Genomic DNA, 25,788 nt, shown 5'->3' on the forward strand with positions numbered 1-25,788 from the left:
CATGCTCCACCACCAAGTCATTCCCTGGCCAAGGGTAGCACAGGGGGCCAGGTTCTCTGAGAACAGGAAAGAAGAGAAAAATCAAGGAGATTAGATTTGCCCCCCTTAATGAAGGTTAGTCACCAGATCAGAAAAAGACACTTCAAACACTGCATACACTACAGAACCCTAAGCAAGGGCTGAGCCTCTGTAGCTGCAGCTTTCACAGCAGCACATTATACAGGAATTAACAGGAAAGGCTACACAGAGACTAAACAGTTATTAACCTGCTAACTGCTGGAGACCTGACTTACAACCAATATCATGAAGTGCTAGATTAGTACTCAATGCTATAAAGGCATAGTTGGGTTGTAATACACTAGGAAGAGAGTTTTCCTACCCCTCAAGCTCACGTTTCTCTAGGCATCCACTAGCATCAAGCTCTGGAGTAGAATATTTTACTGAAGAGTGTCAAAGTTTCAGCAGCCAAGTTGAATTCTTTCAGTTGTGTTCTACTTCAGACACTAATTACTACAGAACATACAAATCACATATGGAGCTCTTTAAGGAACCCAAAAGAGAAGGAATTTTTTAAAACCCTACACTTCAGTCATTAATTGAGCATTACCTTGCCCCCCCCAAAGGACCTTACCCCATTCAAACACCCTTCTAGACTGATACTGCCCCCAGATTGTCTTTATATGCTTGTGATGATGTCACCAGGAGGCAAAGTCTTGCTTGACTGACAGTTCAAGGAAGCAATCAGGTATGTTCTATCTTGCCAAATGAATGACTGACAGCCCAATCCTATCCACACTTTCCTGGGAGTAAACCCCATTGATTCAAATGGGACTTACTTCTGAGTAGATATGCATAGGATTGGGCTGTCAATTAAGCTCATCCCTCTTGAGTTTGGGAACTATCTGGCTGTAGTTTTCACTGTGGAAACCACATCTTCCTTTTTGTCTTCCACCTCTGCCTGGGAAATTTGAGGTTGCAATCTGGTGCTTGCATGTTGTTAAAGGTGAAGCCTGGATGCGTGAAAATCCTTATAGCTAATGTACTGATATAGAGGGAAGAGTGTCCTTGAAAACTGGTACTTGCAAGAAAAAAAAACACAATAAAAAAGCCCTGGCGAGGGCATCCACCTTTTCAGAAAAAAAAACTCACCTTTAAATCCAACCTGCAACATGGAACCCACTTCCATTTATTTATTTACTCCTGTACTGTATGTTTCTTCTGTCTTTAGGGAGACCAGATGCAAAGGAGGACAAGGAATCTATATGTTTAATAGTTGTGTAAAAGAGGCAATTTCTGTAGGTATAGCTTGTCTGGAACAAAAAAGCAATACCCACCCAAATATCTTCTCCTATTCAACAACTGAAAACAGAAAGTTGGGTTTCTTTTGGAGTCTTTTGGAGTCAACTGCCTCTCTCTCTCTCTCTCTCTCTCTCTCACACACACACACACACACACACACACACACACACACACACACACACACACACACACACACACACACCCTTTCACTTAAAGAAGAAACACAAAGGAAAATAGCAGTGGTGTTGCTAGAACCACTGGAAGGTTAGGGCAAGACCCACCAGTTGAAACCCAACGTGTCAGATACTGTATCTGCTCTGCATCACAGACCTACCACAGGCTCTTTTTCTTCTCCATTCAAAGTGACGGATTGTTTTGCAGTTTGGGCAAAGAGTTAAGGGAGACTTGAGTCTGAATCTGGGGTTCAGTTGCCACCACTTAATGGGCCCCCCTTCACCTGCATTTCTTCTGCTCCTGATCAGAACACTCACTACTTGTTTTAAAAACACAATGTGTGTGTGTTGGGAGGGGAGAGTATACATAATTCTATGGAACTTGCAACTTGGTTCACAGCAAGTTCACACAAGATTGCTTAGGTTTCCAAGATCTGACAGAGCGGCAGCAAGCAAGCCTGTTCCTGCTGTGATTCTCTGGTAGACAATCAACGGATTGAATTCTGATTGCATCTTCTCCAAAAAGTGAGAAAATGTTATCGCCTACCAGGGATTTTGGGGGGGGGGGGGGCAGCCTGTTTAACAGAGACAAATTAACATAACCATGAAAGGAAGAATGGGTTCTTCATAACTCATTCTCTTGGATGGTGGCCATTCATAGTGTCTGTGTGTTTTGAATGTTTGTCTAGTCCCCTTAGGTACCCCAGGATAATGTGCGATGCACATTAGTGGTGCTAGAGACATAATAAATCAAACAGGTCTTTCTGCTTTGTCATTTTTAAACAATCAACATTTGCATGCACACAAGCATTTTGTCATTTCAGAACTGGCAACATTTCTCCAAACTCTTTTTGAATGATGATCTTTTAACAGCTGCAAGTTTTTATTTCAAACTTCAGGGTTCTGTTTGACTTGAACTATGGCACTTCTGATACATGCTGCCACTAGTGGAAGCATCACAAAGGTGTGCAGTGACAATGTCATCATGACCACTTCTGAAAACACAGGCTGCAATCCTTAGATACACTTGCTTAGGAATATGTTTCTTGAAACTCAGTGAAGCTTTCTTCTGAGTAGACATACCTAGGACTGCACTGGTCAGCACAGTTTTCACTGGGGGAGATGCTTTACCTGAGACTCTAGAAGTCTTCTGAATCTGACCCAAAATTTCCTAAGGATGGGCCTCACTGAAGTCTCATTTATATCAAGGAATACAATAGGAGGAAGTATAAGAGGTATTATTTGGGCATCTTCATCATCACCCACCCATAAGCACATCAGGACCAGCAGTTCCCTGTTTCATGTCCCATAGGAAGGTAATGTTCTAAGGAGTAGCTAAAGCTCAATGGTAGAATATTGCTTGTGGAAGGTCTCAGGTTTCTTCATTTGAAAAGGTCTCAGGTGGCAGAAATGGGGCTTAGAACCTTGGAGACTAGACAAGACTTGGCTTGATGGTCCCATGGTCTGACTCAGTATTAAGGTAGCTTCAGATGAAGGAGCCAATCAGGCAGTCTCAGGGAGTCTTATTTTGATTCCAGTGTGGCTGTAGTAGAACATGTCAGGCAAAATAATCCAGGGGCAAATCCATGCAATGATGACATCATTTTGGCTTCCTGAGTGTTGATAAAGTGGGATTATTTAGAAGCGTATACAGCAATAGCCATCTTGTCCTGGCTTTGTTCGATACCCTAAAATCTTCAAAACAAAAACCCAACTCATCAGGCATTTAATTTCCAAACACATTCATATCCTTTGTCCTTGATGTTTACAGACACTAGGACAGACAACATTTAGAACACCCTTCTCTCTGATCCAGCAGTGCAAGTTTTCAGGCAAGAAAGTCAGAGGGGATCCTTAATGCCATTCATAAGTCACAATCCCTGATCCCCTCCCCCCTTTTAGCCAAATGAGCTCCCCATAGCCTTCTAAAAGCAGTAGCAATAAGGGGGTCTAGCCCCCACTGGCTTTTCTGAAATTCAAATCCTGGTCTACAGCTGTGGGAAGAGCTAAGCATTACCACCACATCACGCACACACACATTACCACCACATCACGCACACACACACCACATTTGCATAGTTGTGGGAGCATGATACATATTTTACAACCTGTACATTTCAAAGAAGAAACATGCCTTTGCAAACGCTACTTTAGGCACACAAAAATAAGGTACAAAAGAGGGTGAAATCTGACCATTTAACAAAGGGGTGCAATCCTACACACACTTTCCTGGGAGCAAGCCCCACTGAAAACAATGGAACTTACTTTGAGTAAACATGCATAGCATTGCACTGTTAGCTAGACTTGAAATTTACCAGTAAGTGTCTCAATGTTCCCATTGGTATTGTAAAACATTAAATGCTACTGATATATGTAAACACTCACCATGTTTCTGATATTTACTGTAACATATATATGCCACTCAGTAGTGACGCCGAGAGGGGGTGGGGGCCGCACCGAGTGATGCACATGGGGGGGTGACACCGCTGCTGGCCAAAAATTTTTAAATCTTTTCGAATAATACCATCATGTTATATACTTATCAATTGATGTGTAATTTCATGCAGAATGCAATCAAACAAACCGTGTTGAAATATCTCTATTCTATCAAAAGTTACAGCCCAAAAAACCAGCGGGGTGGGTCAATGGTACATCACCATGCCCACTGCCTGGGGTGTTGCCCCCCCCCCACTGCATGGGAGGAGGTCCATCATGGAGCGACACACTGGCCTCCCGTACTGGGTGATGCAAACCCTAGTGATGCTTCTGATGCCAGCTACTATTACTATCTCACTTTTCCATAAAGAAGCAAAGCAACTTGCAAATTGCAACTTGCAAACAAGCATTGATTCACAAAGCAATCAAACATTAGCATAACTCCCCGTCACACCTCCTCCTCGCCTCTCCCCTTGCTCCCACTTTCCTCTCCGCAGCTTGGTGGTTCGTGAGACCGCCAAGTGGCGGAGATCAGGTGCCCGGCACTGGGCTAGCATGCGCGGTAGCTTATGGCACATTTGCAACAGTGCTCCCCGGCGGAAAGCCGGAGCTCAGGATTGGGCTCTAAAATAGCAGATTACAGAAAAGGTAGCACATATGAAACTCACTGAAATTATATGCTCACTGAAACAAGAGAGGCTTTAAAAGACATCTAAAAATGCACCAAATTGGAACCAGACAGCTCCCCATTATCAATGGTGGTAGGGTACCTGCTGGGTCATTGAAGTGCTGGTAGCTGGTAATTCTCTGCTGTTGTCTCTCTTGGTTTCTTGCAACAAGTATATGGCAAAAGCACACAAGAGTGGGGTTTGTGTGATAGTGGTCCATGAAGAGCATCCCAATCCATGTTCTGAATCCTGCAGAGAAATAATGAGCATTCCTTTCATCATACAAAGTAGAGTTCCATATGGCCTATCTATAATGCTCCTAAAAAGTATTATAATCCAAATCCGATTTCTTTTCCCGCTTTGGTTTATGAATATACTGGAAAGATAGCTCTGAATACAGGCCCAGCCCATCCATGAGGCCAACTTAAATGATTGCCTTAGACAGCAGATTGGTGTGGCAGCTAATCTCTCCCACCTATTCGCCTCCACTGCTTCCCCTTCTCCTTCCACTCTCTATTGGAAAAGGAAAAGGGGGACAGAAGAGAAGAAACCACCCAGGAAGCAGGGATGCAGTTGCTCATCCATTAAGTCACAAATATATGAGCTGCACCTTGGAATGAAGTTTCCTTTAGGGCAGCCCAGGCCCTTACCCATATCCGCTGCTTCATAGCCTTTTGGCATTATTGTCCTGTCTATCCGACCAATCAGCCATGCTCCCACAATGAGACTGCACAACAGCCGGAACAAGCAGGTACCCAGTCCCATCAGCATATTGTAGAAGAATAAGAAATAGTTGAAATTGTGGAATACTTTCCTGAAAATAAAAATAAATAAATATTGAAATGAATGAAGACCCACCTGAAATTGGTTCATGACCCACCTAGTGGGCCCCAACTCACAGTTTGGGAAGCACTGATCTAAACCATTTTTACTCTTACCCTGTCCACACTCAAGCAGCCCATAGAGGTGGTTAGAGTACAATCAACTCTAAAATAATCCAGGTTTTTTTAACATTATATGTATAATAAATCAGGGCAACAAAATATAAAAAACATAAGACTGCAACAAGGTGCAAAAAAAAAATAATAATAATTGGCAAGACAATTAGAGGTTTTCCTCCAAAGGCCTGACCATTCACAATGGTCTGAAGACCTGCCTTTGGAAAACCTTCAATGAACAGCCAGTCCTATGGACTGTTGAGTGTATCATGTTGTGTCACTAATAGGAGTGTTCCTGGCTTCACTGTAAGTCTGGGCTGGTAATAGTCACTCGTACTGTACTACCAACACTGAATCGGGCAGGAGACCTTTCCACAGGAGAGAGGAAGGCCAGAGTCGGGTAGCTTAGGCGCAATCCTAACCAACTTTTCAGCACTGAGATACGGGCAATGCAACTCCAAGGTAAGGGAACAAACATTCCCTTAACTTGAGGAGGGCTCCGTGACTGCCCCCCAACTGCAGGATGCAGCACATGCCCCACTGGCACAGCTATGCCAGTGCTGGAGAGTTGGTTAGGATTGTGCCCATAGTCTTATAATTCAGTTTCTGAACTTGGACCTATTTGTAACTGGGTCTGAAACAGGCTATTGTTCTTGCTCTACAGCAGGGGTGACTAAACCCCGGCCCGGGGGCCACTTGGGGCCTCAGGGACTCCCAATATGGCTCACAGGGAGCCCCCAGTCTCCAATGAGCCTCTGGCCCTCCGGATACTTGCTGGAGCCCATGCTGGCCCGACGCAACTGCTCTTAGCGTGAGGATGACTGTTCAACCTCTTGCATGAGCTGCGGGCCAAGAGCTCCCTCCACTGCTTGATGTTTCACTTATGTGATGTAGTAGCGGCAGCAAAGGAAAGGCTGGCCTTGCTTCGTGCAACACCTCTTATAGGCCTTGATCTATTGCAAGACCTTCATTCATTCATATAAGTTCCATGTCAAATATATTCATTTATGTACATTTATTCAAATTTGAAATGTAAATTAATTCTTTTTTTTCCTGGCCCCTGACAAAGTGACAGAGAGATGATGTGGCCCTCCTGCCAAAAACTTTGGACACCCATGCTCTACAGATAGAGCTGTCCTCCGCTGCCAGCCACCTGGTTGTCACTGCGGGGACGTGCCTCCGCCACAGTTGGTTCAGGAGGGGTAGCAGCCTGCCGGCCCCCTGGCCCGAGCAGAGGGTCGCCCGCGTCCCGTCTGCCAGGCAAGCCAGGTGCAGGCTTGCCCGATCCTACCTCTTCCTGGGTGGTGGGACCAGTGCTGCAGAGGGCAGGGTGGGACCCCCACCCATCCCAGGAGGAAAGGGGGATGCGTAACTGGGGGCTGCTCCCCTCTAGAGGTAAGTCAGGGGCCCCGGGGGAGGTCGCCCCCTGACACATCTACCAAACCTTTTTCCGACATTGTGGTGCAGATGTTGGAAAACATTCACTTGCTGGCTGTGCAAGCTGCTGAAAGCACCAGGAGCCCTGCCAGAACAAAGGCAACCCAGCTTCATTGCACTCACCTGTTATCAAGAGCCAACGGCTTCTCCCTGTCAGTCTGGAAAATCTTCGGCTGGAGAAAGAAACTGGCAGCCATCACAACCTGCAACAGCATGAGCCCGACAACAATGCCAAGTGCAAGGCTGAGATAGAGAAGGCAGAGAAAGGATTACCTGTAGAGCCAAAATAAAGGGCACTGGAAACAAAAACATGCCTTGGAGAAGGGAACTTCTTGTGTATTTCCATAGAAGCCAGTTCCTAGGTTCTGCCTCTTTATTACACAATTCTAGCTTGACCACGTAATGGGATGCTTGTATGGGAAGCACTCAGAAGAAGGGGCAGATAAGAACTGCTCACCTATAACCAGCATGCAGTTGGAGGAGGAGCAAGGCCCAACAGGTGCGGCGTTAGGGCCCAGTCCTTTCCAACTTTCCAATGCCGATGCAGCCACAATGCAGCCCTGAGGAAAAGGAACAAACATTCCTTTACCTGGATGAGGCCTCCACGACTGCCCTCCTACTACAGGATGCAGCACATGCCCTGTTGGCATGGCTGCACCAGCACTGGAAGACTGGATAGGATTTGGCCCTTAGACCTCAACCTGCTTGGGACGCAAAGCAACTCATTTGTCTTTTTTCCCCATGTAAATGAATGGATGCTATCCATCTCTATGGGAAGGAAGGACAGCATTTTACCCATGAGGGGACATGAGGGGACATGGCTTCTGCCAAGAAGTATCCTAAGGTGGCACATTACCACCACAGCCCAGCTCTTTACAGTATCTATGAGACAATTCTGGCCCATCAAAATGGCAGGCAGCCATTTTGCAAATCACCAGAAAAGAAATGTCTTATATTAGAACAGGCCAAAAATCCACTGACTGAAGAAATCTTTTTCCCAAAAAAGGAAAAGAGCCAGCCGGATTAATCTGGGGACTCTCACAAGGAGAGTTTTTTTTCTTCTTCTCTATAGCGTACTGAGAAGCTCATAGGCTTGATGAAGTGGCAGAAGACCTCCGTACACAGGAAAACCCAAGATGTCTGGATTGTAAGAATCAGAGGCTTAGGGCACAATCCTAATCAACTTTCCAGCACTGTCATAGCTGTGCCAATGTGGCATGCACTGCATCCTGCAGTGGGGAGGCTGTCAAGGAGGCCTCCTCAAGGTAAGGGTATGTTTGTTACCTTACCTTGGGTCTGCATTGCAGCTAGATCAGTGCTGGAAAGTTGGTTAGGACCGCGCCCTTGTATTAGATTGTGTCAGAAACCATGTGTTTGATCTGCAGAGCCAAAATCATCTGAATTACAGCACCACTAAAATGTACCGTGGATTGACTTGACACATACTGTAGTTCCACTAAAAGGGAAGACACTTACATCCCAATCCCCAAATTTGTAAACACTTCAACCTCCTGGCCCCACTTTATAGGCAAAATGAAACTGTACATGAGCAACATGCCAAAGAGACACTGGATTGTGTGGATGACCAGGTACCCTAGAAGAGAAAGTACAAGTGATTTATTAACAAGGAAAGAAAAGAGCAACCCAAGGATGAGTCCCAATTCTGCTCACAACAGAGACCTTCACGTACCCCAGAGTATGTAAGCAATTTGCCAGCCAGAGTATCTTGCTATTGCTGCCTGTTAATGGGAACATAACAGTACAAAAATGGACAGAAGATTATATCTCTTGGGATCCCTCTTATACAACACAGAAACAGAACATACGTATCACCTGACCTGTATCTCTAACAGGGATTTTTCAATGGGCCATGTTCTTTATTGCAGCCATGGTATCAGAGGCTTCAATATATTCAATATTTATTCCCAGTACTCAACAGGAATAAAATACTAACATTTGGGATCCGTACATGTACAGTGTACAAAAGCTGGTTGCTAACTTTCCATCACACTCTCTCAACATTTTGTCACGCCCCAGTGTGATCAAGAAACATTGCCTGGCATGGGGCTTTGAAGAGAGGCCCCATGCCTCCTTAACCCATTTCTGCCCAGCCCACAGGTGTGTACATTTTATCCCTGTTGCATACAGGCAATGTTGGGCAGAAATGGCTGAAGTTGAAAATCAAACTTAAAAGTCTGATTTTTCAATGGCTAGGAATATGGTGCTGGTTTAGCCCTCCCTCCCTCCCCTGTGCTATCCCCAAGTATATCTCCATTTACTTTCCTCCCACATGAATGAATAGTTGCGATTTACTCCAATGGAGAAAAGTAAAACATTGCCTTATAAGTCGAGACGTTTGCAAATGGTGTTATTTGCTTTACTCAGAAGTAAGTCCTTTGTGCTCAGTAAGACTTAGGGCTTAATCCTATCCAACTTTACATCACTGATGCAGCTGTGCCAACATGGCATGTGCTGCATCCTGTGGTGGGGAAGCCAACCTGGATGCCTCCACAAAGTAAGGAGCATTTGTTCCCTTACCTTGGGGCTGCATTGCAGCTGTATCCGTGCTAGAAAGTTGGATAGGATTGGGTCCTTAGGCTGTAATCCTATTTTATTCACCAAAAACAAACACCTCTACCTTTGAAGGACATATGAAGGACATAATGGCAGTGGAGGCAAAACCTGCTCTCCACTACAGACACTTGAGAACTATTCTTCACTGCCCAGGAGCTCAATGTGTCCCTCCACACATGAACAAACATACACCACCTGTCATCGTGACAGGTGTTCAGCTGGTTAATAATAATCTGTACCCTACTAAATTTAGCACACTGCACCATCCAGATTTACTTGTCCCAGACAGCTTCAAGTTGTAGTCAACTAATCAAGTAATCTGAGGTTGATTAATATCTGCATTTTAACTAATTCATTGATTGCACTGAAAGTAGCTCTGAGGAGGATTGATTTGGATCAGAACCATGGGGGGACAGAGGGTTCGAGCCCCCTTCCCCTCACACCATGGTCCAAATCCAGATGGGGACCCACATGGCTGCTAAGTATGTTGAAATAAAGCCAAATGCCCGGGCACGCAATCTGCATATTGGTGAGCCTGGTCTTTTATGGGAGGGCTAGGAGAGAGTTGGACAAGAGAGCTGGACAGAATGAGAACAGGCTGCTTCAGAATAGGGTTTGCTACGGGGTGGGTTCTAAGAAAAATCTTGAAGAAGAGAAATAAGGCAGCAAGATTGCCAGAGTGAAAACTCACCACACTTTGAGAAGATGAAAGCTTGCAGTATGCCAATGGTAGAAATTGCTTCACCCCTGCCCAAAGCCGCTTCATGTGTTTTCTAGAAGCAAAAAAATGAAGGTTGCCCTATGTGATCTGGGTTGCCCATCCCTGTGCCTCTGGCAGGGGTACACATTGTCCCAAACTCAAAGTATATCCATACCTGTAGCAGGCTAGAATGTGGAATACGTAGCTGATGCAGGTGAGGTAGGCAGTATAGGTGGTGAACATCCAAACTCCTGTGGGACAAACAAGAGTGAAATCTTGTGAGATGGGGAACAATGTAAAAGATGTTGCAACACCGCAACATTTGTATTTAGTCATTGTGAGCATTGCCACACATGGCACTCTGGGCGTCTCTCATGCATTCTTGCACACAGTGAACAATACACGTGAACAATACTAGTGGAAAAGAACCAATTTTAAGCTGAAAGTACACTGGAGAGAGGTGAAAAGCAGTGTGCCCCAAGCATAGGTCCTGGGACTAGTGTTTTGCACTGTCGCAATTATGCCCTAAGACATATTTGCACAGACTTATGAATCAGGGAGGCTGATGCAAAGATGTGCCCCAGCACAGGCCCCAGGCCCAGTAAGTTTGTGCTAGCCTTTCTAGGCCAGCACAGGGATCTGAGGGATGTGGGGAAGGCAGGTGGGAGGCATTTTGGGGTGTGGGGAGGGCGGGCTGTCCCATGGCTGAGCAGGTAGGGAGCAGGAGGCAAGGCCAGAGTCTGGCACTTATGCCAGATCCAACCCCCATTCCCCGGCAGCCTGGGGCAGCCCCAGGCTGCTCGGATTTGTGCCGCTGATTTAGGTGGTGCAGATCTGAGTAGACCCATTGGGACCGCTGCAGCGTGACACTGGGTAAGAGGAATTATTTTCCCTTGCCTTGGCCTAAGTCACAGCCCGCCCCAAACTTGCACTGGATACAGCGCAGGCCCACTGGCCTGCCTGTTCCAGCACAAGTTAGGATCACACTGTTCAAAACTATGCAGGGGATGGATAGAGTGAATAAAGGGATGTTATTTTCCCTCTCGCACAACACCAGAACCCATGAGGACATCCACTAAAACTGAGTGTCAGGAGAGTTAGAACAGGCAAAAGAAAACATTTCTTTACCTAGCTTGTCATTAGTCTGTGGGACGCCTTGCCACAGGACGTTGTGATAGCATCTGGCCTAGATACCTTTAAAAGAGGATTGGATAAATTTCTGGAGGATAAGGGTGCAATCCTACCCTGCGCTGGAACAGGGAAGCCAAGAGGCTTACGCTGTATCCAGCACAGGATAGGGGCCCAAGACAGCTCAGTCAGAGGCAAGGGGAAATCTTTCCCCTTACCCCTGGGTAAGGTGCCTTTGGCCCAATGGGTCTCCTCGGACTTGCCCCACTTCCTTAGGTGGCACAAGTCCGAGGATAGCAGAGCAGCTTGAAGCTGCTCCATTCTTCCCGGGAATGGGGGTTGGGATCTGGCAGTTATGCCTCCTGCTCCCAGTCCTGCCTCCTGCTCCCCACCTGCCCGCCCCTGGGGCCGCCCACTGCCCACCCTGGAATGCCTCCGTCCCACCTCCCTCCCATTATTATTATTATTTATTATTATTAACAGTATTTATATACTGCTTTTCAACTAAAAGTTCACAAAGCGGTTTACAGAGAAAAATCAAATAACTAATGGCTCCCTGTCCCAAAAGGGCTCACAATCTAAAAAGACGCAAAAAGAACACCAGCAGACAGCCACTAGAACAGACAGTGCTGGGGTGAGGTGGGCCAGTTACTCTCCTCCTGCTAAAAAGAGGAGCACCCAGTTGAAAAAGTGCCTCTTACCCAATTAGCAGGGGTTAATCCTCCCCAGAGCCTTGCATCGGCCCAGCCAGGCTGACATGGGACTCGAAGAGGAAGCCAGCATGGAGGCTTGCATCAGCCTCTGCAGGCCAGCACTCCTCTGAGCACCAGCCCAGCTTCCTCCTGAGGCGGCACAAACGTGCCTTACTGCATGTTTGCGACCCTCCTGGGCTGGCACAAGGGACTTGCGCTGGCCCAAGTGAAGGGCTGGATTGCGCCCTAAGTCCATCACAGGTTACAAGCCATGATTGGTACGTGCAGCCTCCTGGTTTTGAAAGGAGGCTACCTCAGAACGCCAAGTGCAAGGGAGGGCACCAGGAAGCAGGTGTCTTGTTGTCTTGTGTGCTCCCTGAGGCATCTGATGGGCCACTGTGTGTTACAGGAAGCTGGACTAGATGGGCCTTTGGCCTGATCCAGTGGGCCTCTTCTTATGTTCTTATGCAGCCATTGACAGATTTGTGTTTGAATAAAAAGCATGGGGCAGGCGAAAAAAACTAACATAAATGTCATGTATGAAACCTTGCTGAAAGGCAATGTTATCCTTGTGGCCACCATGAATGCACTCAGGTGGATTTGAGGAGCATGACACTATGCCTGTACCTTCTGTGACGTCAAGAAATTCATTCAAAAACTGGACATGTGATGTAGTCGCTTCTGTTGCGTTGCCAGAAGCAACAAGCCCCTCAAATTCATTCACCACCATTTCCAACGTCCTTGTGACAAGCTTGTAGACGTAAAATTCAAACACGACAAACTGGAGGACAAGAGAGAGAAAAATGGCTCCTTATTTACTCCTTATTTACTTCGCTAACAGTTATAAATATTTCATGCTGCCGACTGGTAGACTCTTTTAAAGATGTATGAGTCAATCATGAACAGTTTACACAGAAGTAAGAGCATGAGGGATTAATGGTCATTCTGCTTAATCCCAGCTATCCATAAGAACAAAGGGCTGTTTCAAAGGACTGGTTCCTGTAGTACAAAATCAACTCAGATCTGGAGGGAACCAAACTACACCCAAAAGAATATGATGGGAGTACCTTTGTGGCATTTTGGAAACCTTATGACCCAGTTCCTGCCTAGACAGTCAGGTGCTTTCTGTTATGGGAATCAGCAGTCCTCTCTGGAGGCTTTTGGGCCCAATCCTATCCAACTTTCCAGCACTGGTGTAGCTGTAATGCAGCTGAGAGATAAGCGAACAAATGTTCCCCTACCTTGAGGAGGTCTCTGTGACTGCCTTCCCACCACAGGATGCAACACACCCCATGGGCGCAGCTGCACCGGCACTGGAAAATTGGATAGGATTGGGCCCTTTGTTAGCCTGGCACTTGGTGGTCAGCAAGAGAGGCCTAATCAGTGGGATGGTTGTAGAGCTGTCTATCCAGGAAGGATTCGTATAATAAGAGGTCTGCGGCAGGCAACAGCTGATTTTTATGAGGATCTCGGATGCTCAGAAGATGCAACCCGACAAAGTCTCCACCTAGGAACTCTTCAAGAAACAGAAACTTTTGAATACTATCAGGCAGGCCCTTTACTTACTATGTACAGACAGATTATAGTAAGCACAGCTGTACCGATCATTCTGGTGGGAAATCGGAAGTGAGGATCCCATTCGTAGATGTTGCGCTGGATCCAGGATTTCTGAGGCTGCCTGTTGATAGGAAAGGAGATATGAACCACAGTAATGAGATGGCTGGTCATGAAAAGCAGGGTTGCTTTTGACAAAGTATTTCCTAGCACATTTCCCTCCTTCTCACCATCACCCATCCTTCTAATTCCACCCCTGCCACAAACTGTGGAACCAGATAATGTGATGTGCTCAGCATGTTCCCGCTCTACATCATGAATCTGCACCTCTAGACACCTCTACCTCTTTATTAGGCCTCTTGGTCAAGTTCCCTTTCAGCCAGGACATATCATTTCCCCTTGTCAAAGGGAGGTGGAAGTGATGGTAACTCCCACTCTCCAATGCTCCAGCTCAGCATTCTCCTCCCCTCCACATTTCCTCTTCCTCTCTGATTCCTCCATCTTTTCCAATCCAGGGAGTGGAAGGAGAAGAAGGAGAAGTGGGGGCAAGTAGGCAGGCAAAGATGGGTGCCCCCCTACATCCTGCTTCCTGAGGTGACTGCATTAGTTGGCCTCATGGATGGGCCAGCTGTGCCAACAGCATATTGTGCGCCTGTATAAACCTGCCTTATAGTAAGTCAGATAATTGGTCTATTTAGGTCAGTATTGCCCACACTGACTGACAGTGGCTTTCCAGGGTTTCAGGCAGGGCTCCCTCCATTCTCAATTCCACCTGGAGATGCCAGGGATTGAACCTGCAGCCTTCTGTATGCTCCTGAACTAGAACCCCTCCCCTGGCATGTTGCTTGCACTGACACACATACATACCACAGTTCAGAGGTACTGGTTTCCACTCAGATATTTAACAACTAAAAAAGCAGGGGGCTGAAAGATGAAGGACACCAAGCATGCACGTGTGCACCTGAACAATGTTTTGGAAAGGCATCCCTCCATGTTCTCCTAAGGTCAGACATACAGCAGAGACAAGCACTGCAAGATAGGGACTGTCACTATGGAAGGGGGACATTGGAGCGTATAGAATCTGAACGAGATGCCTGCAATATGTTTTTCCCAGACTGAAAAGCAGAATTAATTCCCCTGGAACAGATGGATTTTCCTCACTCCACTGGCGGCTTCTTCAACAGTTGCTGGACATACTGAGCCTGATGTACCTCCAGAAAAGATGTTTTCTCCTGTAGAAGAAGAAAAGAGAAGCTTATCATTCCAGGAATCTCACCTCACCTGACAGGTTCTAAACTAATGGGACAACCTGGATCATCTAAACCAGGGGCCTCCAAACTTTTCAACATGAGGGCTTCATTGTATATCTCACACAGTGTTGAGGGCCAGAAAATAAATAAAAAATAAATACATGGAAAAATGATGTGCTGAGAGTTTGATTGAATACAACAGGGATGGAAGAAGGAGGGAAGCAGAGGGAAAAACTGACTGGCACAGGAAGAGCGGGGAATGGATTTTGCAAAAGGATTAGGGAAGCAGAGGGCAAAATTGATTTGTATAGGAAGAGAGAAATGGATTTTGAAAAAGCATCAAGCAACCTATGACGCAAATCAGTTTCTGCTCCATATACATTTAATTTAGACATTCACTTTATATTTATATTCCAGGTCTTCAGCCACTATTATTATTATTATTATTATTATTATTATTATTATTATTATTATTATTATTATTAACAGTATTTATATACCGCTTTTCAACTAAAAGTTCACAAAGCGGTTTACAGAGAAAAATCAAATAACTAAATGTTATTAGTTATCAAATAACTAGAGGTGCTGAGTGTAATGCAATGCAATGGAATAATTTGTTTCCATTACATTGCATTACATTCTGCACCTCTAGTGGCTGTTGTTGGCATCCTTCATTCTCGGAAGACTATGGTGTCACGCTCTGAATGGTGGTTCTGGAACAAAGTGTCCTCTCCAGTGTGCGAAGCCTGGGTAAAGTAGGTATGGAGGATAGGCTGTTACCCATGCAGCAAATCCCCCCTCTCCACGTCGCTGAAATTGTCCAATGGAAAGGCAGAGGCCAATACGGTTGGTTCCAGCGGCGTCGCAGGAGTTGCCAGAACATGACTGTGTTCAGCCATGAACTGCCTCAGGGACTCCGGCTCCGGATTGTGTCTCGAGGTTGACTCCTGAAGCCTTTTCCATAACTAGATGGTTTGGGATCAGAGTTTTCCTTCTCTCAGATGAGCTGCCTTCCCAGGTTGATGAGTCCCATCTACCCGGTGGCTGTTTAGTTGCCTCTTACGACAAGTACAGCCAAACTGAGGGCCTATTCTTATCCCCAGCCCCCAGGGGTATCTGAACCATATCTAGTGGCTGAACGCAGTATGTACCCATACTGGGAAACCTGGAAGTGAATTTTTTGGTCTATTATTAACTCTGAGAGGCTGGGGAACCATGCAGTCTGGAAAAAATCATCCAGAGAGCTGGATGTGGTCCCGGGCCGGGGTCTGGAGACCCCTGTTCTAAATGATGGACCATTAGAGAGAGCTTAAATCCCTGCTGCTGCTAAGAATGCCTTTGAATTCAAAGCACAATGAAGTGCTTGGAACTAGGATACCAAAACATAAGCCAGAGAGAGCTATGGACCACTGCTCCATATACAATTCTTTGAGGTAACATCACACCCATAAAAGCTATTCCCAAAATGATCAAAGCTGAAGAAATTTTCTTGTCTGCCTGCCCCCCCCCCCAAAAAAAATAGATATGGAGACGTAAAAATGTCTCCAGCGCTCTGATGTAAGGGTGCAGACAGACTTAACATTCTAAGCATAAAAAGTATTTTTACTATCCTGAAAAAAAACACACACACATGTTAATCTTCTGGTGTGAAGTCCTGAAGTTTCCAGTATATTGGGGGAAACCAGCAGTGGTGGGGCCCTATTGACTAGTGCTTGTGACATCACCAAAATATGTTACATTCTTGGAACAATTTAGCATCTTTTTAAATACCTGCGTCTTTTCCCCACTTAGGCAAAGGATGAATATATGTGCATAGAATTATGTCATTTTATTGTTGTTTTTGCTGTTGTTGATTTGTATAACATCATCATCATGCATAGTGTTTTGCAGCAGAAGATAATATGGCTGTCAATCTAAAACAGACATGAGGGATACAACAGAGGAAGAGAACAGCATTCATACCAGGGAATCAAGCACAAGAGGAGGAACCCTAGCAGTGAGTGAAGAATCTGCTGTGCCTGCTGCTAAGAATGGTCTGTCTGTCTGTCTGTCATAGCAAATCTAAAAGGCCAGTGCAAGAAAACATCCTAAAAGATTAGGGGTGGAATTTTCAAGATGAAGAGCAGAAAGTGAACTCAAATGTTACTCACATTTGGAAGCTCCTGCCGGTGTCTGGCCCATAATACTTTCACAAATATATGGAGAAATCTGCCTAGCAGGAAAACCAGGCAGAGCAAGGGAGGCCAGTAAAAAACCACATTTTCATATTCTCCTATTACCTGTGCAGAGAAAGTTGAATTAAAAAGAGTGCTGTAATTACGACTCCTCCAGTCCAACCTTCACATTACTTCCCAATCAGCAGATGCTGCCCAGTTCTGCCTCCTAGCCCATCAACAGCATTCGATAACTGAAACTACTTACTTTTGCTGAGCAGTAGGGGTTACCGGTGCAGAGCCAATAAGGAGCTGCAAGGGTGATGCTATGCCAGGCCAACTGCCCTCTCTAAGGCCCAGCCACTGCGTCACTGGAACACACTTTCTAGAGACACAGAAGGCTTTGTGGCTGTCACAAAACTCAACATGCCATAGAGTGTAGCCTGGCTGCTGCTACAAATGGTTAGCAGTACCGACAGGGCAACAATGGCCAGCATGGTAGCCCCAGCACCACTAAGGGCCGAATCCTATCCAACTTTCCAGCACTGGTGCAGTCACAATGCAGCACCGAGGTAAGGGAACGCATGTTTCCATACCTTGAGGTGGCCTCTGTAGCTGCCTCCACACCACAGGATGCAGCACACACTCCATTGGCACAGCTGCGCTGGCACTGGAAAATTGTATAGGATTTAGCCCTAAGTTGACACAGGGGGTTAGCAGCTAGTGGTGGAAGGAATGGACTGGGGTGGAAGGGGGTTGTCAAAAGTTATTTTGCTGGCACAAACCAAGGAGAGAAGGAGGGGAGGATGCTGCCACAGGGGATAGGATAAGGCATGTACCATCACCCCTAGATCCACCCTTCTTACAGCCTCCCTATCCCATTCTGCCCCCTCCACACCCAGTTTTGCCCATTCCGCACCCCAATTCCCCCAACCTCTCCCGCCTTCCTTGCTATCTTACCTGCTCAGGCCGGAGGCCAACAATTCCCTAATACAGTGTTTCTCAAACTGTGGGTCGGGACCCACTAGGTGGGTTGCGAGCCAATTTCAGGTGGGCCCCCATTCATTTCAGTATTTTATTTTTAAGATATTAGACTTGATGCTGCCATGGTATGTGACTGCATTTGGGGAAATGCTACAGACCTGTACTTTGAACAAGCTACTACGTCTATTCTTTTAACAATGATAGTAAATGGGACTTACTCCTGGGTGTGGGCAGGATTGCAGCCTAGGATTGTTTAAAATTTTCCTGCTTGATGATGTCACCTCCGGTCATGACATCACTTCTGGTGGGTCCTGATAGATTCTCATTCTAAAAAGTGGGTCCCGATGCTAAATGTGTGAGAACCACTACCCTAATGTACTTGCCACTGTGCATGCTGCCCGAATACCCTTTCTGGTTGCTTTGCAACACTCACCTTCAGCAGAATACTCATTCTGCAGGTGGCTGTGCCAAAAGGATTGGGCTATTAGCATATCAGTGATGAGCCTATGGAACTACCTACCTCTTTAATTCAAGATCACCTACTATTGAAAACCATATCTAGGAGTGCAGTTAAATATTAAAAGTTTAGCAACTTCTGTGGGCACACACTCACTTGTCCATGTGGGCATTGCACAATGTACATGACCATGACCACAAACCTGTAAAATAAAAAGATACAGTAATGACAGTGGTAGTCAAAGCAGCCCACAATTCTAAGCTGAATCCTGATAGGCTCTTAATGTGGCAGTCCATCACTGCTCTCTACAGACACAGGAATTCACCAGCACCAATCAGATTGCACTATTAAGGTCTAGCAGACAGCTTTGAACAGAAAACCAGCAACCTTTTCCCTAACCTAATATATTCCACTCTGCTCAACAGGTCCAACAATATTAGATCAAACTGTTGTTCACACAATCTAACCATGCTAATGAGTTAATTTGGCAAATCTCCCCATAACCCTGCAGTCTTGTACCCCATAGAATTCTGTTCCAGAATCCCCCCACTGCCTCTTGACTACACCTCCACCCCTCCAGTCCCACATAAAGTTTGGCTATAACAAGTGGGGTACAAGGACCATGACCCTGGACTAGCCTGGGTATGTAGAGTGGGAAAAGGATTCAGAGAAGTTGTGTTCACAGTTTTGTATATTTCCATCTGGTTTTTTAACCTCCCTGCCAACTTTTGCACAACGCATCCACCCAAACTTTTCTTGGACCTTCTATTATGCATCAACTGCCTTGCAATAATACAGGAGGGGCCTTGTATCCACAGGGGATCCGTTCTCGAACTCCCTGCAGATACAAAAAAATCAGAGATAAAGAAATCCATGATCTTTGGCCCCTTAACTTAATCTGTGATCTTTGGCCCCTTCGGTTTCCCCAGGCCTCAGAATGCCTTAAAAGGCATTAAAATGCCACTTTCGGTTTCCCAAGGTAAACTTTTTTTTGCCTCTATGGGCCTTTCTGAAACCTGCAGAGGCTGCAGGCGGACCCATACAGCCTCTGTGGGTTTCAGAAAGCCCTCCAGAGGCAACTGGAGCACAGCAGGTTCGGGGGACCTGTTTTAAGACAGATCCACAAATGTAAAATCCACAAAAAAACAGGCTCCACCTGTACCTTGACTTTCATTGCTTTGCTCTTTCAGCTGCTTTCTGTTATAACCACATTTTAAATTTTGTGCATATGCTTTCCTCTTTCGTTCAATTTCATCCAAACTTCTACAACATTTGGTGACATTCTTATGTATATTTTTCTTTTATTCCTCTTAATTTAGATTTTGCACATATTTGCATGTGTTATACAATTTATTTTCGTTTTTCACTAGCTAAAATAAATTTGCAAGCTAAATAAGGCTGTGTATTGACATTCATCCATTTTTTACTTTCACCCATGCTCTGATCCCTAAGCAGATGAAAGTGCAAGGTATAACTGTATTTTTACCTTTTTACTTTACTCCTTCCTGATGAGCTTTTTAATAAGCCTCCTTTATTTTACTGCTTTGGCCTCAGTTCACTGAGGGGGAAGTTGGTTGTCCCATCTTCCCAGACCCTCAGCCTTCATTACTGGGATATCCAGGAACTTGGGGACTCTCTCTTTCCCTAGGAGGGAGGTTCCACCAAGATAGTCGCCTTCTGTCAGGTTTCCCTTGGCCATGGGGTATAGCAGCAAGACCTACCATCATAGTTTAAACCCAGCAGAAGGATGAGAGAGGTGGAAATGGGTACTGGTTGCTAGGGACTGTGCCGTGAGCCCATCTGGCCAACTACCACATCCCCTGGGAAATCAGCATAGCTGGTCAACACAAGTTATCCCCCTCCCCATTTCCCTAAATGACCACCATTCCTTGGAGTAGCATTCAGGGCAGTAGCTCAGCTTGCTCACCAAGATCCTGTGTAAAGAAATCCAAGGATGGCTCCTGTGATCTGGAAGCGCGTTGAAAGGCAAGCAAAGAATGGGTAGGAGGAAAGACCCACTTCCATGGCCCCAATCAGAAGAACAAGGGCTGCAAGAAGTCAAACAACAGGTCCTGAAATCCCTAAAACATGAAAGCACTGCAGACATGAAAACAGAGGGGACTGATATTAGGAGGGTCTATAGCATGGAGAACAGAACATGTGGTGCATGTGCTTTGGTTATCAAAGGCTGCAGGTTCAATCCCTAGCATGTCCTCATAAAGGATCTGATGTCACAGGTGCCAGTGAAAGAGCCCTAACTGAAAGCCTGGTGAGCCAATGACAGAGCAAAGACTGGGGTAGATGATTCCCCTACTCCAACACAGGTCTGATTTAATCCTAAGAGGTCACAGGTTAAGTGCTTACCCATGTGAGCATTCCACATGGACCCTGTTTCATTTAAATGCACTTTTCATGTCACTTGTATGCTCTCATTGCCCAGCATGGGTATATGATCTGATACATGGTTAAATGCATTTAAAGAAGGATTTGGACATGCACACCCCATTTGAAAATCATGCAATGTAAAAGAATGATGGACCAGGGCAAAATAAGGGAGCCAGGGGTTAACCTCCATAAAGGGATAAGTGCTTAACTCTTCCACTGGCCTGTGACACCTTTAAATTAGGTCTGAGTCTGGGAGAGCTGCATATCTATTCCAGAGTCCCTCACAAACGCCATCTGAGTATGATCCATTCAGCCGCGGACCTCCGTAGCCCCAAGCCTGGGGCAAAGCTCCGTGATGGCGCCCCCGTGAGCTATCGCTGCCCCCCCCCGCGCAGATATCCACCCCCCCCTACTCACCAGAGGCTCACGGAGCCTTATGCAACCGCAGCCCATGCCAGAGAAATCGCTGTGAGGTTCCCCAGTGCTATAAAATGTGCTTCCAGCAAACCGGAAACACAGTTTCTGCCCCCGTCAAGAACCTCAGAGAGGCTTCCGCGGGGTCCTCGTGGCTGGTGCCTTGGGCATTTGCCCCATCAAACCCAATGGTAGGCACGCAACTGGATCCATTAGTGGTACAACCACTTTGTTCCCATCTTGTAAGAATCAAAATGCAAACAGCAAAATTTGCATCCATTATTCATATTTGCACCTAATTTTCATGAGGTCAGTTTGCCCAGCAAAAGTTGATATTTGGGGCAGGGAGAAAAATGTTTGTGAACAAACCCTCCCACTTTCTTTGTGTGCATTTTTGTGCCTGCCTTCAGCCATGGTTTCCCTAATCAACCAGTGTCTGGGTACCATTTTGACTTGAACTTGAAATGGCCTTTGGATCTGAAAAGACGGTCTTTTTTGTTTTGTTTTTTACCTTTAGCCCATGATGGTGCCTGCAGTGGGCCATAACCTTCTGAAAACATGACCATGACTTTGTTGGCTGTAGCTCCAAAGGCAAAGCCCAGTGACCACCGATTACTGAAGGCCCCCACAAAATCCAAGGGTCTGTGAACAAGAAGGACATTCAAATTCTTCTGGGAAGTGTCAGCAACCTGTAAGCAGGTGCATACTTCTTGCTTAAGGAAGGTTAAAATCATTAACTGAACAAAAGAGAATACCACATCAATAGCCCAGCAGCAAACTCAAGGTCTTTAAATTTTAAATCAAACTGAGGATAACAGGTAACATATTCTCTGGAATAAACAGGGAGAATTGGGAGTGTAGAAAAATCAATGTTCTGATTCCTACATGTGCATTCAGCCACAGCAAAGCTGGTTTAGCAAAGGGAGCAGCCACAAAGAGGATCTCAAGACTCACACGACAACCCCACAACTTCGGTTGAGAAGGGGGCATTTGTCATCTATTGGATGTCTCCTTGCTCTTTTTTCGAGGCAGGACAACAGCACAATGATGGCAACCTAGAAGAAAAAGGGGAAATGCAAATGAAGATTTGTTGAGCAATACTAAGGCCAGTAATTCCAAGTGGTCAGTCAAATTGGCCTCCTTACTGATGGAAGAAGTGAACAATGGAGCATGAGATCCGGGTCTACGGAGCTCTTGCAGGTTTCATTTTTCAGTGACCTGCTCAGGAAACACAAAGGTAGATAAGAAATCTATCAGGAAGCTGTATGAAGTTGCCAATGCTCTGTAGCAGCCCAACTCCCCACCAATATTTGCTGCTGACACCACCGACAGTCCCCAAGTTAATGCATATAGGATTGGGGCCTAAGATAGCCAGAGAAGTGTATTCTCATGAACAGACTGTCTTAAATTGTTGATTACTGGACATGAAACGCAGAGAATGAAGTCATCAATAACGGCCCTATGGCTCTCATTCATTTATCACATTTATCCCCAGCCCTTCTGCCAAAGAACCATGGAGTGGCATAAATGGGGTGATCCTAGTTTGTCATCCCAACAACCCTGTGAGGTAGGGCGAGCTGAAAAATAATGACTTGCTCAAGCACACCTGGTAAACATCATAGTTGAGCAGGGATTTGAATCCAGGCCTCCCAAATCCAGTGTTTGTTGTCCACGTTCCACTGCATTCAACTTGCAACTGAATTTGGTGTTGCTGAGATTTATTTTTTTTAATCCAGTTTAAGTTTTTGGACTTTTTGTTGTTTTTTTAAGCTCACCACATACTAGCTTCTTTTATTTCTTTCAGACCAGGGTAAAGAGCTGGGCTTGGTTTTGTTCCTCAAAGTCATTCATGGCTTGACATATGACAGAAAACTATACTCTTATAGTTAAACATCTGCAAAGTGCAACTGAAAGGCAGGCAAAGGTCAAGATAAGGGAACACTATCTTATTGACAGTTCTCCTGAGAACCGGCACGTTTGATCAGGAGAGGATTAAATGCTGTGTACACTTCCTGCTCCCACATGAAGGGCAGTCAGAGGATGAAGGAATGATGCTGCCAACCAATACCTAGACATGAATGTGCCCATGCTGCCTATCAAGAACTAGCCACAGAAGAAACACAGCTTCCGGATTATGGGGGGGGGGGGGTTTGATACATTTCCTCTCTTTCCCTCACTGAACTAGGAGGGATTATTTTTGGAGGGGACATGTCAGAAAGAAACAATGGAAGGCAGCAGGGAGACAGGGCAGGGACAAGAAAGGCAGGCCTCACTGCCAGCTGCAACAGCCTCAGTGATGAACAGGAAGTTATGGAGAAGTGGTAAAAGAACTCTCCATTCTCATCTCCCATCCACCATCTAGAGCAGGGGTGACAAACTCATACTGAGGGCCAAATAGCATTCATTATGGTGAGGGCTGAGGCGATGTCATTAGGCAGGAAATGATGTCATTAAACAGGTCATAACCAAAAATAAGCACTTTTTCTCACTTAGGAACTCATTAGCTGCAAATGACAGAAGAGAAAATATGCAAATCTTGATCATATTTCAAGATAAGGGAGAGCACAATTTTCATGTGAGCTGCCCTTTCAGCAGTAACACTGCAGCATTGCTCTGCAACTGAGGGTCAAACAAAAAGCTTCCATGGGTCAGGCCTTATGTTTGACCCCCCCTGATCTAGAGTCTCATCATGAACAACCATCAGAGCCCTTGTAAAACAGTTTCCCCAAGACCCAATCCATCCCAGTAGTCCAGAAGAACACCATGGTCAATGGTGCTGAAAGCCACTGAGAAGTCCAGGAAGACCATCACTCCCCTGTCTAGTCTCTGGCGTAAGTCGTCAACCAGGATGACTAATGCTGTTTCAGGACCAAAACCTGACTGAAAGCTGGACTACAAAAACTTCAGGTAATATGTTTTCCCTACCAGTTTTCTCAGCAGATTTGTGGACTAATTTTAAATTTGGAGTTATTTTTATAACTTAATAAATGGTTTCCTGAGAGATTCAATCAAGCCTGATAGCTATAATAACTCTTATTTTCCTTTACCATAGTGGGAGTTGCTTATTGCATTAAATTAGGGAACTTCTTATACAGTGCTATGCAGGATTGCTCAAGGCTAAATCTCACGGTAGTTGGTGGGGATTGTTTTCTGGGCAATGTGCCTGAGATTGCAGTCTGAAACTAATATAGCAAGTTTCTGGCTTTAAGAGCAGAGTAGGTGGGTTTTTACACAACACGATTTGGTTGTGCTGTATCATGTAGCTTGCTTTACATTCATGCCATTGATAATCACCCCTCCTTCAGTCATGGTCCTCATTTATTGCATTTTATGATTTTTCTATTGGTTGCTTTGTCAGTGTCACTTTTCATTGCTTCATAATCATATGCACTTAGCTATCTCTTACATAGGTCAATAAACTGTCTCGGTTGCAGATGTGATCTGTGAACTTTTCTGCTGGTTCAGCTTATGCCATTGCGATGGAAAAAGAACCCAGCTTTCCGAGGGCACTCACAGGTGAGAATCATTGGGTTGGCGAAGGGATAAGCACCCCTGCCACCTGCTGGTTTCCCCTTGCAAATGTGTTCCATTTTCCCACATTAGCTTTATGAAGCATAAAACTAATTGGAAAACCCATGTTTGCTTTACAGTGTGCAACGCTGCCATTATTTCTAGGGCAAGCTGTTGATTTAATATAACTGACTTGAAACCAAGATTCCAAAATGTGATGCTACCAAGTCTGGTCCATCTATGAGGTCAACTTAAGTGGTTGCATCAGGCACCAGATTAGGGGGGCACCCATCTCCATCTGGCTACTTGCCTCCACTCTCTTTCTACCCTTGGATTGGAAAAGGAAAAGGCAGACAGAGAGGATGAGGAAGTGTGGAGGGGAAGAGAGTGCTGATCTAAAGCATCGGAGAGGGAAGGAGGAGAGGCTGGCACATCATTAGGTAAAGGGAGGCAGCATGTGGCATGCTGCCTCAGGTGGTCTTGGGCCAGCGCTGGATGCAACATACCCAAAGCAAGCAAGCCATTGCAACTTCATCGTTCAAACTTACCATGTCTCGAAGGAAGACATCATCGTGGCCATGCGAAGAAGATCTGTGCCAGTACAACATGTAGAAGTCTAGAACCACACTGAAGCGACAACATCCAAGTCAGAAACGGTGGTATGCCTTTCCTTGTGGTTTTCCATCAAGGGAGTTTTGTGTTGCAATGATTCTCTTATACCTTTGATCATTCAGGACTATGAAGGTACTGCCTGGCAGTTCTGAACTCCCACAGGAGTCACCATGGGCAGAAAGCAAACATTCAGTTAAATATTTACCACACAAACAGCTTTTCTGTGCAACACCTGAGAGTTTTACTGGTTAGTTACAGTTACAGGTTAGATATGGTAACCAGTTAGAAAGTGATTCGTTACCGTTTCCATTAAGAGCACTTAGTATAAAGGCATCTCAACAATGGCCAAACAAACAAGATAGTGACATGCAAAGTAAAGAAGGTATGAGAATGAGCAGCATGCAGTGGCTCTCAATCTTTTAGC

The 25,788-nt window shown here is 45.5% G+C and overlaps 1 protein-coding gene across 1 annotated transcript; it reads right to left on the reverse strand.

Annotated features, from left to right (window-relative positions):
• Positions 1-3,072: 3,072 nt before the first annotated feature.
• LOC136638592 (stimulated by retinoic acid gene 6 protein-like) lies at positions 3,073-25,323 on the reverse strand. Its single transcript, XM_066612629.1, has 18 exons — positions 25,301-25,323; positions 22,388-22,460; positions 22,197-22,297; positions 21,754-21,884; positions 20,371-20,491; positions 18,600-18,645; positions 17,000-17,128; positions 14,761-14,828; positions 13,612-13,723; positions 12,673-12,826; positions 10,401-10,476; positions 10,217-10,298; positions 8,642-8,690; positions 8,428-8,545; positions 7,075-7,194; positions 5,227-5,390; positions 4,679-4,825; positions 3,073-3,167 (listed from the first exon to the last, which is right to left on the reverse strand). The coding sequence occupies exons 1-18, from the start codon at positions 25,321-25,323 to the stop codon at positions 3,073-3,075; spliced, it is 1,809 nt and encodes a 602-aa protein (XP_066468726.1).
• Between the last annotated feature and the right edge of the window lie 465 nt (positions 25,324-25,788).

The sequence above is a fragment of the Tiliqua scincoides genome, chromosome 2 (assembly GCF_035046505.1).
Source record: "Tiliqua scincoides isolate rTilSci1 chromosome 2, rTilSci1.hap2, whole genome shotgun sequence".
Taxonomy (NCBI): Eukaryota; Metazoa; Chordata; class Lepidosauria; order Squamata; family Scincidae; genus Tiliqua; species Tiliqua scincoides.

Excerpts from the sequence above, each read along its gene's own strand:
- LOC136638592 (XM_066612629.1), bottom strand. The coding sequence starts at position 25,323 with ATGATGTCTTCCTTCGAGACATG. Across the intron at positions 18,646-20,370 it reads TTTCTTTACACAGGATCTTG|GTTTGTGGTCATGGTCATGT; the intron begins GTGAGCAAGCTG and ends TTTATTTTACAG. Across the intron at positions 7,195-8,427 it reads ACAAATTTGGGGATTGGGAT|CCTTGCACTTGGCATTGTTG; the intron begins GTAAGTGTCTTC and ends TCTCTATCTCAG.